Raw genomic sequence first — 12,460 nt, 5'->3', positions numbered from 1 at the left:
CGACACGTGTGTATTCAGTAACGCTTGCCGTAAGTCTTCCAGGTTGATTTCTATGATAAGACCTTGCTTGTATATTTTTGTAGGGAAGAAAATAGAAAATAGTTGACAAAACAAACTTTATTTCAATCTATATTAAACAATATTGAATCACAGTCTGAGTGTGGAACTACAAAGATAATACATCACAATATAATGCAACAACCATCCATATACCTAACAAGGAATCAATATAAGGACTGTAGAAGATTTTGAAATGAATTGTCGGGTAATTATCACAGCTTAAATAGAAAACAAAACACAACTCTAATTTAACGAAAACGTAACACCGCATGTCCATGCACTTATCGTTTCATTAAATAAGAGTACAAACATTATTACAATAGTTTAATATTGTAGCGCATATAAGAAATAAAAAACAGTGATACATGCACCTACGCCACCCAATATTTACCTGTCTGAGTGACCTTGTTTGGCAAAAAGATTATCACATTGTAATATAATCACCACAAAATCTAAATGTGACATACAAAACGAACGTTAATGAGCAAAACAGTACTTTGCTTGACATTTATAGTAAAGAGCCAAAATGTTTATGTCGGCATCGTACATCGGACTTTTAAATAAAAAAAGTAGTCTAGCACAAATAATTACGCGAACAAACATAATACAGGATCTATTTGCAACTACCTGAGGAATCTACAAATGAGTTCAACATCAAACTGCAAATCGCATTTTGACATCACTATGTTATATATATATATATATATATATATATATATATATATATATATATATATATATATATATATATATATATATATATATATATATATATATATATATATATATATATATATACAAAACACTCATGATAAATATGAGAACAGTATGCACATTTAAATAAACTACTTTATGACATGCCATACCTTGTTTCCTATGTAATAAAACCATTACGAATATTTTTTATGCTTTCTGGTGGTGGTTTATAGAGAAATATCAGTGAAATAAAACTGATTTTTCACTATTTAAAATAGTGAAAAATATCAGTGAAAAATAACGATATTTTTCACTGTTTTTCTGTGAAATGACGTTTTTTTTACGAAATGACGTCATAAATCCAGCAAAATTATCCAGTTAAACTCTTCTACAATGAAAATAAACAGTGAAAAAAGCATAAAATAAAATTATTTTATATGATCACTCGAGGAATAAAATCGATATTCCATCAAATCCAACAAATATTCTCTATATCTTACACATGTGTAATATACTTTTTAATCGCTTTCATTGGCTTAGTTTTCGTTTATTGACCAATCGCATTGTGTTACTTTGCTGACGTCACGAAATGTAAACAACATTCGGGTTTTAACATTATGTTTGCGTAAATATTTATTTAATTTGCTCATTTAAAAGCAAGTGATAAAAAGATCTGACACTAAAATATGGTATGATATGACAACTCATGCCAGATCCTATATTTATCACATGCCATACCCAGTTTCCCATGTAATATAACCATTACGAATATTTTTATCTTACACATGTGTAATTTACTTTTAAAGCATTTTATTGGCTTAGTTTTCGTTCGATTGACCAATCGCATTTTGTTATTTTGCTGAAATGACGTTGCAACAATATTCGGGATTGGTAATTATGTTTGCGTAAATGTGATGAAAAAGATCTGACACTCGTTGTCATTTCATACAATATTTTATTAAACTCGTCAAAGGCTCGCTTACTAACACAATTCCTGAACTCGTTTAATAAAATATGGTATGATATGACAACTCTTGCCAGATCCTATATGTATGTGTCCTAACATGTATTTTTTATAATATAACAACCTAATAAACAAATAACAACATAATTTGATCTGCTTTCCGGAAGCGAAAAGCTGATGCAGTTGCATTATATATTGTTTTAACATGCTGTGCATACTAGTAAGCTATTGCACTTTTCTTTAAAACTGATGACATAAGTTTACACTTACATTGGTATTGTTTGGCCCGCACAGGCTTATCAGCGACATTAGATTCTGCCTTACTTTGATTGTCGCTAATAATAGATTTTCTTTAAATGATAAATACGATGAACGCGTAAAGTGTCGTACTGATAAGCCTGTGGAACGACACCAAACACACATGCATTAAACCCCATTTTCCAAAGAATGATCTATGCATTAAACCCCATTTTCCAAGAATGATGCTATAATGTATCAAGTATTAGAGTTTTATTAATTATCGCATGTTTTCGACAGTGTGAGGTTGGAGGCAACACATTTTCAATGGTATTCCTCGTACTCGTGGATGCTGGCTCCGAGTCGTGAGCAATTATTTTCATCTTAGACAACCATACGCCAGTTAAATCAGGTTCTCTAACAATTAGCATTATGACGTGGTGTTATAATCGTCACGAGACCCGAAGAGCAACTGCGGATGTTATAGGGTTTCAGAAACAATGTGTCGGGGTTGTCGCCTCCCTGTCAAACGCTGTCCTCTGCAATCATGTACGATGGGACTGATAAATTTCTATGCAGAAGTCCCAACGTTATTTTATTCAAGGGTTCTGAATTTTGTTGACCGTCGACCGAATCCGATATCTGTCTCCCAAGTCTGGTCGGGCGTTTGGCCGACTGGTTGCCGGTCAATAGATCCTGAAGTTTTGAGTTGCATGTTGAGTTTAGAGCATGAGGATGCTGCGTGGAACCGCTCCGCTGCATACCTTTCTGAGAGGGAGGAGAGGGAGCGTCATGCGCATTGAAAGATTTGTCAAACACATTGTCCTCGGGGCTATCACAGTTCTCTATAATTGGAATGTTGTGATTGTAGTTCGGAAATACCGGGGAGAGGTCACATGAGCTGTTAGTGAATCCATTGGTCCAATATCGTGGATGGATGATAGGCGCGCCAAAGATCTCGCCCGCTGGATTGAGGTCACCATTGGGCGTGATTTTACCGGAAAGGCGGCTGTGAGAGATGCGCCTCTGCCGGTGAGATTCGTCCTCACCCTCAAGGAAAAAGGTCAGCATCTCGCCTTTGCCCTGTGCAAATATCAGCAAATGTATCATAAACTGCAGAATTGATCGTTAGATGTACCATCTATAACCAAAAAAAACTTGTTGATGAAAGAAGCAAGGCTGCGTATGGACTTTTTAATGAGAGATGGGTGACTCACTACGTTTTGCGAGCTTCGCTTTGACCTTTTCGAAACTCAAACGGGAACAACCCAAGCAATGCACACAAACATGCCTGAAATACTACGGCTTTCGACGTAAAAATCTCAATACTGTTTAGTTTAACGCATTTTCACGCGTTCAAACAAACAAATATATAAATATACGTAACATGTTCTTTTTTTATATGAAAAGATATTGACATACGCGTAATTAATAACCAAACGCTGCATGTACGGAATGTTCTTACCTTGGCGTTGACGAGGCCTCGCTCAGTGAGTTGGTAGCCTCCCAGCTTCCTTAGCAGACACGTGATAGTCTCACTGCAGTGGATCTTCAGGGCTGAAAACAGATTCCGACCGAAAATGAACTGCTGTTTAAGGGCGGATGAAATGTTTACCGATCGTTGATGCAACGACCTTTTAGCATAGGTGGTTGCAAATTGTATAAACAATTATGAAAACGTGCATTGGCAGTTCAGTAGTTAATTTATTCATTTTAGATTTGTATATCATAAAACTAAAAAAAAAAAAATTACTAAAATAAGAGGGTTTAACGTAATAACATCTTCTACATACAAAACCAAAATATATCATGTGACCCTATGTCAGTTTATCAATTAGTTTATTCAGAAGATATCCACATGTACTGTCAATCCACAAGGCTTAAATGTCATTTCGAGTTTAGATTCCTAGTTTCATTTCATAGAATCTTTGTTTATTTTGCGCTTTCAACCATGGATATGCTCTTTTTTTCCTCTGGTATTACAATGTACATTAATATATTCACATTATGTAAATCTAGTTACAATGAACACTGGCAGCTAGAGAAATCGTACTTTTCTGTTATAAAAAAATATATATATTGTATAAAACATGTCGAACATATCTTGCAGATATAACGAGTGAAGTTGCTACTCACGCACTCCCGTGGACTCCATACGGGACGCTGTGTTCACGGTGTCACCAAACAGCGTGTAGCGCGGCATCTTCAGGCCCACCACACCGGCGACGCAGGGACCTGCAGGGGAAAGGAGGTACTATACCTGAACAGGGGAAAGGAGGTATTGTAATTTAACATGAACAACGGAGCCATTTTACTTGAACATGGGAAAGGAAGTACTGTAATTGAACAGTAGACAGAAAGTTGTACAATTAAACAGGAAAAAACGGATATTATAATTCAAATGGGAAAATAGATATAATTAATGGACATGGTAAATGGTTTTTACTAATTGAACAGCGGTTAGCGTGGTATCTTCAGGTCCATCGCACAAGGCATGCAAGGGGACACACGGTATTTTAATTGAACAAAGGAAATGAGGTTTAAGAATTGCACAGCTTGTAGCGCGGCATACATAGCGCTGAACAACACAGAGAAGGCTTAAAGGGGCCTTTTCACAGATTTTGGCATTTTTTAACTTATTCATTAAATGCTTTATATTGATAAATGTAAGCATTGGATCGTAACAGCTCCAGTAAAAAATCAAGAATAAAATTTAAAAAAGGAAAAGAACATTTCCCGGTCCAGGTTTCGAACCAGTGAACCCTGGAGTCCTGCCAGAGTCCTGAAGTAAAAACGCCTTAGCCTACTGAGCTATTCCGCCGAGTACACGTACTTGACGCATTTTATACGTTATATAAGCAATCTTCGTAGTTTCACAAAATTTAACGACAAAAACAGAACTCTCCAAATTATTCAATCGTTTCGCGTTGCAACGCTTTATAATTTTTAGGTTTTAAAATCGTCAAAAGATGCATATAATGGCTATATTAGACCATGGTAGATGTTCAGTATTACTGTTTCCTCACAAATATAATAACTAAAACGAAAATTTGCGAATCTGAAACAACTTTTTTCAATTTTGTCAATTTACCAAAGCGTGAAAAGATCCCTTTAAAGTATACGCACACTAAATAACGCAACAATTACGAATTGATACCCTGTATACAGAGAAGGGTATACGCACACTTAAAAACTCAACAATTTTACATATTGTAAAAAATATGTGTACCATATGTAAACTTTAATACTTAATGTTGTTATTTAGCTTTAAGTACAATTGTTTAAAACAAAAGGTTTTGACTATTAAATTGTGTAACCTATTTTTCAATTGTAAATTTTCCATATGTTTTAAAAATATGACGAATAATACCAACGATACGGAACTCAGCCGTATGAAAAGCACAAACCCGAATGCAGACCGATCCGCAACTTGAGCGTGTCGTTAGGTCTGTGACGTATCTTGAAGCGTTTTATTTCCTGGAGCATGCGCAGTGACATAGACGCTATCTCGCCCGCATGCAGGTCGTCGTTTCGCAAGGGCAGACCACTCACGACAAAATACGCGTCACCAATCGTCTCAATCTTGTAGACGTCAAAGTTCTCCACGATGGCGTCGAAGCACGTGTACAGATCGTTTAGCATGCAGACGACCTGTGGCAATCATGTTCACCGTTTCAGAAACATCTAATGACACATTGTATCTGTATCCGTTTAAAATAGTTAAAGATTAAACGACTTAACAAGCGACTAAGACGTGTGCTTCGCTTGAGTTGTTTATTACAAACTCATCACAGTTACAAATGTAGTATTTGAACTGTAATAAAATATGACAAACGATTTGCAATTGATACAAAATAAATATAAATATAATTAATAATGCTATGGGTTTGTAATTAAAAAAAATAAAGATAATTGTGTACTGTTGCTTTAGTTAATAATGTGACTATTTTTTTAGAATGGTTGTTGGGTTTAATTAAGTCACAGTGAGCTACACTTTCTACCACTTACAATTGATATCAAAGACCGACCGCCTCGCAACCATTCCCATTTGTGAAATGTAAAATTAATCTGATTTCACCAATATCCCCAATATATTATTTGAAAGGCAAACATGCTTTTTATCCATAGAGTATATCGTGATGTTTCTATCATTGATGGCTGGAAAACTAGATGAAGTATAAACATGCGATTTCTTTCTTTCTAATGTGTCACAGAATGTCTCATCGCGTTAAAGTCCGATTTATCGTCGTGAGTTGGCAGTAAATGTATTGCCGCGCGGGCTACTGCGTCAATAAAAGAGTAGTGCGTGTTGTTTGGTCGTTAAGAGGTATGCGATATAATCAGACAATATGATTTGATAGCTGCCTACGCAAAATGTGTGGTTATCTAAGATTTACAAACAGTCATATAATACAAGCATATTGCAAAGTAATAAACAGTACTATCCGTCGTATGTTTTGTTTTTTCGCATTAACATTTAACCTTCTAAATACACAATTGTGAAGATAAACATTTTTAAGATGAAGTTGACTAAAAATTTGTCTGTGCTTTTCAATCGAATAAAATGTATTGTTATTGTTTTCAAAATAAAGGTCGCTTGCATCGAAAACATACAATTTTATAAGTTTTACTGAGGTTACAAGACGTGTCATTGACATGTTTAAATTACAACTTTCATAAAACGAGGGAAAATGCAAGTTTTAATGTTTAACGTTCAAAAGTGTACAAGAAGACCTCCGGACAAGTAATGGTCTACGGTTGGACACAACAATTTCCAAATAGACAGAAAGAAAGATATAAGGATTTAGATACAGTCCATTTAAGGTATTATTACTGCAATATGACTAATGTTTCTCTCTTCTTTCCTTTACTCACGTGAAACATATTCGAACTATGAATATCATTAGAAAAGATACAAATTCTGACGATGTTTAATCAAGAATGAGTACACAAGGAGGCATGTAGAGTGATGCAGGATGAAGCAGCACGACGACCGGCGATCGACGCCGTACATAGACTAATCACAAGATATACCCATGATAACTTCGTGCTCAGCGGAACTAAAAGAATGTTTGACTCATTCATGATGTTATTTTGATGAAATCATAGCTCACAAAAGTTTGGTGTTTGGGCTTCCCTCGACTTATTTTATTTTGTTTTGTACTAAAGCACACACAGACATAACGTTCGTTGTTTTGAATACAATATTGATTCTTTATTTTACTCTTCAGACAATATAATACCACACATACAATAAATACCCTTTTTTATCCGATATAAACACGAATTAAGGTATATAGGGGTACCTACTATTATTATTGTATATAAATACGTCATTTATTTAACGTCTTATACAAGGAAATATATAGCGAACTTATTTGCGAGGTATATACAATTTCAATTTCAGACCTGATTGTGGTTTTCGATTTAAGACCTTATTGTGAGATTTGATTGCATTACCTCCCCTACACCCCCCTCATAGTAATTAAAGGAGCCTAGAATGCGGGGTTGTATATAGACCCCGTTTTTTATATTGACCTCGTAAGTACAGTCTGAAAACTACCGAGACCGCGTAACTGGCACTATATATTGGTATATATTTAAATAATTGCAAAACTAACCGTATGTTGATGCAAATGTTTAATGTATTGGTGATTACCTCCATAGGGGTGCTCTCCGCTGACAGGGCGGTGAAGCCCACGATGTCCGAGAAGTAGATGGAGACGCTGTCGTACACTTCCGGCACCACCGGCTCACCTTTCTTCAGCCGCTCAGCAACGAACCTAATGGTTGAACAAGTAACATTCGTGTGAGCTTGATGCATTTATATTGTTCAGTCGCGGTCACTCGTTGTTTTTTTCTTTTTTCAGTTTATTCTAAAAAACTAAATTATTTCTATTATTACTCATCAACAAATATATTAAATTTAATAATACATAAAACTAACTGACCATATCTGTTGAGAGTACATGCATGAGATCGTGCGTACTTTATACATGTGTAATGTGTTAAATCATATGCAAAGTCAGTTTAGTCAGGCGGCAGTTTATCGATGTTCGCAAATATCACATGGTAATCTGATATACTTTTTGCAAAATGGATCATTTAGAAAGATAATTTATAATATACCTGTTTAATGCTTTTAACAAAATACAGGTTGTATCAATCGTTGAAATAAACCCCGTATTAAGCTACTCGCTGTTTTCCGAATCAATATTACCATACTAGCCGCACTACTTTCTTTGACCCATTTAATGACGTCACATTACACGCACCGAAAATAGGAAACTCCTATTTATATTACGAAAAATAGTACTTAGTAACCGTGTGACATCATTTCTGTGACGAAACACAATAGTTTTATTTAAACTCTCTGGAATTTAAGGACATGTGTAACTATTTGTTTAAAACATCGAACGAATGCATTTAATGTTTTTCGGAGTGTGTGTTTATCATGAATAAATGTAAATTTTGATAGGAGTACAATAAAATAGTGTGGTTTAAACTAACTTTCGATAAAGACATGGAATAATAGAAGTGGAAGTGCATCGTTTCAACGTTTTTGTTATAGACATTGGATTAAAGTTGTCAACTTAATTGTTATTAACATTGGATTAACGATGTCATTAAGGTGTGTCGGAAACCTCTGTTTTCCCGGTTCAAATGTTTACACGTTAGTATTACATAAACTGTATTCATACGCGTCTTAAATAAACTATGCCGTACCATTTTAGTCATTGTTTTGTCAGGTTTGTTAAAGCAAAAAAATACAATTGTTAACTGTTTTCGTAAGTTGTTGTATTACAAAAGAAATATTACGCTAGTCAATTGTTCCAAGAGTTTGTATCAGTCTCGTGGCTTGTGCTATTTTGTTTGCATCACACTCGAGGCTCCGCCTATCGTGAGATACGTCATCACACAAGCCTATTGACTGATACAAACTCTTGGAACTCCGTATGTATTGAACTCAATGTTATTGAAGTTTAAACAATGTGTTTAATGTCAGTGGTGAAACAAATAAGGAACTCAATTAAGCACACAATATCAAAGGATTATCAACGTAACGTATGGCAAGCGAAATGCACATTGATTCCTTAAACCACGGTTTAACAGTTAACTATATAGTTAAGAGACTTTGAACCCGGGTTCGAAGTGCCGTTTGCACATTAATTCCTTAAACCCGGGTTCAAGACTTTGAACCGCTGTTCAAAGTGTGTCTAAAAATAGAAATAACTCTGTTATCTGAGACAACCAATCAGCGGAGCTTAAACCACAATTAGAAGGTAAATGCCGCGACTTCATTGGTCATCTCTTATAGGGTTAAGAGATTTTGAACTGCGGTTCAAAGTCTTAAACTGCGGTTAAGAGGCGCGGTATGCACATTAATTATTTAACAGTTAATTATATAGTTAAGAAACATTGAACCCGAGTTCAAAGTGCCGTTTACACATTAATTCCTTTCTTAACTATAGGGTTAAGAGACTTTGAACTGTGGATCAAAGTCTTAAACTGCGGTTCAAAGTCTTAAACTGCGGTTCAAAGTCTTAAACTGCGGTTCAAAGTCTTAAACTGGGGTTAAGAAGCGCGGAATGCACATTAATCATTTAACAATTAACTATAGGGTTAAGAGAATTTGAACCCAAGTTCAAAGTGCCGCTTGCACATTTATTCCTTAAACCCGAGTTAAAGAGTTTGAACCGCGGTTCAAAGTGTGTCTAAAGATAGATACAAATCTCTTATCTACATAATTCAGAGACAACCAATCAGCGGAGCTTAAACCACAAATAGAAGGCAAATTTCACGATTTCATTGGTTGTTTCTTAACTATATTGTTAATAGACTTTTAACCGCGGTTCAAAGTCTTGAACCCGGGTTTAAGGAATCAATGTGCAAACGGCACTTCGAACCCGGGTTCAAAGTCTCTTAACTATATACTTAACTCTTAAACCGTTGCTTAAGGAATTAATGTGCATTTCGCTTGCCATAGTAACGTTCTCAAACACAATGGTATTGTTTATCATTAAATGAGTGGAGATGGAAGGTGAAATTTAACTCTGAGATTAATTGAGTCTTGTTCTGTAAAAATGGGGTTTAAAACATGTGCGTAAAGTGTCGTCCCAGATTACCCCACAGGCTAATCAGGGACGACAGTTTCCGCTTTTATGACATTTTCTGTTTAAAAAAAAGTCTCTTCTTAGCAAAAATCTAAGCGGACTGTACAGGCTAATCTGGGAGGACACTGTACGCGCATGCATTAAGCCCTTTTTTCACAGAGCACGGCTCAATTGGACAAGAGTTTTGAGAGTGTTTGCTCGTTATCTGCACAGCACCGGCTGTACACACACCATTATCACGTGATCCATGTGGATTGCCTTTGCAACATCCTGATCGGCAAGTTCTCCGTTACCTTGACAAAACCCTGTGCTTGAGGTTCTTTGTAATCTTGGCAACATCCTGAGTAGCAGGTTTCATGTTACCTTGGCAACATACTAAGAAACAGGATCTTTGTTACCTTGGCAACATCCTAAGCAGCAGATTCTCCGTCATCTTTTTCTCTTCGAACAACAACTCTGTGCGGTCAGCGACCAGACTCTCCAGGTTATTGGAGTATCGCTCCATCATGTACAGCATGTTGTCCAATATGTTTGACTTGCTGAAACCAAGCAGATAATGTCAGACTTGCTGAAATAATATACACGTGTTTTCCAATATGTTGGACGTGTGAGCAGAAGTAAAAAAAACGGTAGTTTTGGTGAAATGTTTATTAAGACTTGCTTAAAAGTTGCCGAAACTTTAAGACATTATTAAGTGATTTTGAAATCGTAAAATGTATAAATATAATAACAACATTAATAAAATAATAATAATAAAAATAATAATGGTTATTGTTATTATAATAGTTATTGTAATTATAACTATTACAAAACTTATCATAATAAGTACAATATTCGTTCGTGAGTAAAATGTTTATTATTGTAAATCAATTACATTCCCTGTAACATCGGCTTCAGTTTCACGCGGATGTCCTTGAAGGTTGGTCTCATATCCGGATCCTCCGCCCAGCAGTCCCGGATGCAGTCGCTTATGTATGACTCGCACGCCAGGCTTGCCATATCCGGTCTGATCGAGGAACTCTCGCTCCGTAGTAGCTCAATGATTTCTAAATTATACATGGCAATCGTGTCTTTCTATTACATGTCATACGGTATTTGGAGATTTCAAGCATCAGGACTATTTCTAAGAAACACGTTCAATAACAGCCGCCGTCTGGGGTAGGGTTAAAATGAATTACCGGTAATGATCATCTATGGTTTAAATGAATTACCGGTAATGATCATCTATGGTTTAAATGAATTACCGGTAATGATCATCTATGGTTTAAATGAATTACCGGTAATGATCATCTATGGTTTAAATGAATTACCAGTAATGATCATCTATGGTTTAAATGAATTACCGGTAATGATCATCTATGGTTTAAATGAATTACCGGTAATGATCATCTATGATTTAAATGAATTACCGGTAATGATCATCTATGGTTTAAATGAATTACCGGTAATGATCCTCTATGGTTTAAATGAATTACCGGTAATGATCATCTATGGTTCAAATGAATTACCGGTAATGATCATCTATGGTTTAAACGAGATTGGCTACCTTTGCTGGAATACTCGGTGTCTCCCCACGGTCCCTTCCGGCCTAACAGCGCGTACAGGATGAGCGCGAACGCGTACACATCCGCCTTCTGCGTGCCCACAGACTCTCGGCTCGTGCCTCTGAGTACTTCCGGTGCGTGCCACACTATAGCTAAGTTTGTATTAAAATAACTATTATTATAATTAACATCTGAAACATTTCCAATTATATTGTTGTTTAGCACATAGGCTATTACAAATCGATAAGTTTGTCGTATGCCAAATTTGCCAACTCAATAAATCGTAAAAAGAAATAAAACATGTTTTTATTCAAATCGCATTATCCATTTTGCCCCTCACAAAAGTTACTTCGTCGAAACAGATTATGCCACACTATCGCTACATTAAACAAAAACAAAACGTCTTTTTTCCTCAAGTAGCTCTAGATATGAATGTTACAGATATGTGTGTATTTCGTTCAGTGGCAAAAGCTTCTCAATTAAATAATGTCTGATCCGTTTAACTACTGTGGTCTTATCAAATGAACTGAATATACTGGCTGCTTCTGGTCGGCTCAGATTATTGAAGATACGCCTTTAGTTATTGAGGCTGGCTGAATGAAGGTACCGGTTACTAAGTACATTACCCGTAACAAAAATCACGGACAAAAAACTGAGCCAAATTATTGTTTTAAAAGTTCATTAATGGCACTATACTAAAAATGTGTTTGGGAGAAATGTTACATTATGAATGACATATCTTAAATGGAATTTAGATGTTTTTAATTCGCCCGCTTGGTGCAAATTGTTTAGCCGAAAACCTCCAAATATTTGATGACTTTGTGGTGGCTTTAGTTATTTGTTAA

General features: G+C 35.7%; 1 protein-coding gene across 1 annotated transcript in view; it reads right to left on the bottom strand.

Moving 5' to 3' along the window:
• Positions 1 to 822: 822 nt before the first annotated feature.
• LOC127832370 (guanylate cyclase 32E-like) overlaps positions 823 to 12,460 on the bottom strand; it is a 52,718-nt gene continuing 41,080 nt past the window's right edge. Inside the window, exons 14-21 of the mRNA XM_052357805.1 lie at positions 11,618 to 11,767; positions 10,946 to 11,117; positions 10,470 to 10,610; positions 7,617 to 7,740; positions 5,365 to 5,608; positions 4,094 to 4,192; positions 3,423 to 3,514; positions 823 to 3,040 (exon numbers count right to left, since the gene is read on the bottom strand). Of these exons, the coding sequence (XP_052213765.1) occupies positions 2,483 to 3,040; positions 3,423 to 3,514; positions 4,094 to 4,192; positions 5,365 to 5,608; positions 7,617 to 7,740; positions 10,470 to 10,610; positions 10,946 to 11,117; positions 11,618 to 11,767 (1,580 nt within the window). The 3' untranslated portion in view covers positions 823 to 2,482. The remainder of the gene's footprint in view (positions 3,041 to 3,422; positions 3,515 to 4,093; positions 4,193 to 5,364; positions 5,609 to 7,616; positions 7,741 to 10,469; positions 10,611 to 10,945; positions 11,118 to 11,617; positions 11,768 to 12,460) is intronic.

The sequence above is a fragment of the Dreissena polymorpha genome, chromosome 5 (genome assembly GCF_020536995.1).
Source record: "Dreissena polymorpha isolate Duluth1 chromosome 5, UMN_Dpol_1.0, whole genome shotgun sequence".
Taxonomy (NCBI): domain Eukaryota; kingdom Metazoa; phylum Mollusca; class Bivalvia; order Myida; family Dreissenidae; genus Dreissena; species Dreissena polymorpha.
This window is presented reverse-complemented; position numbering and strand designations above follow the sequence as displayed.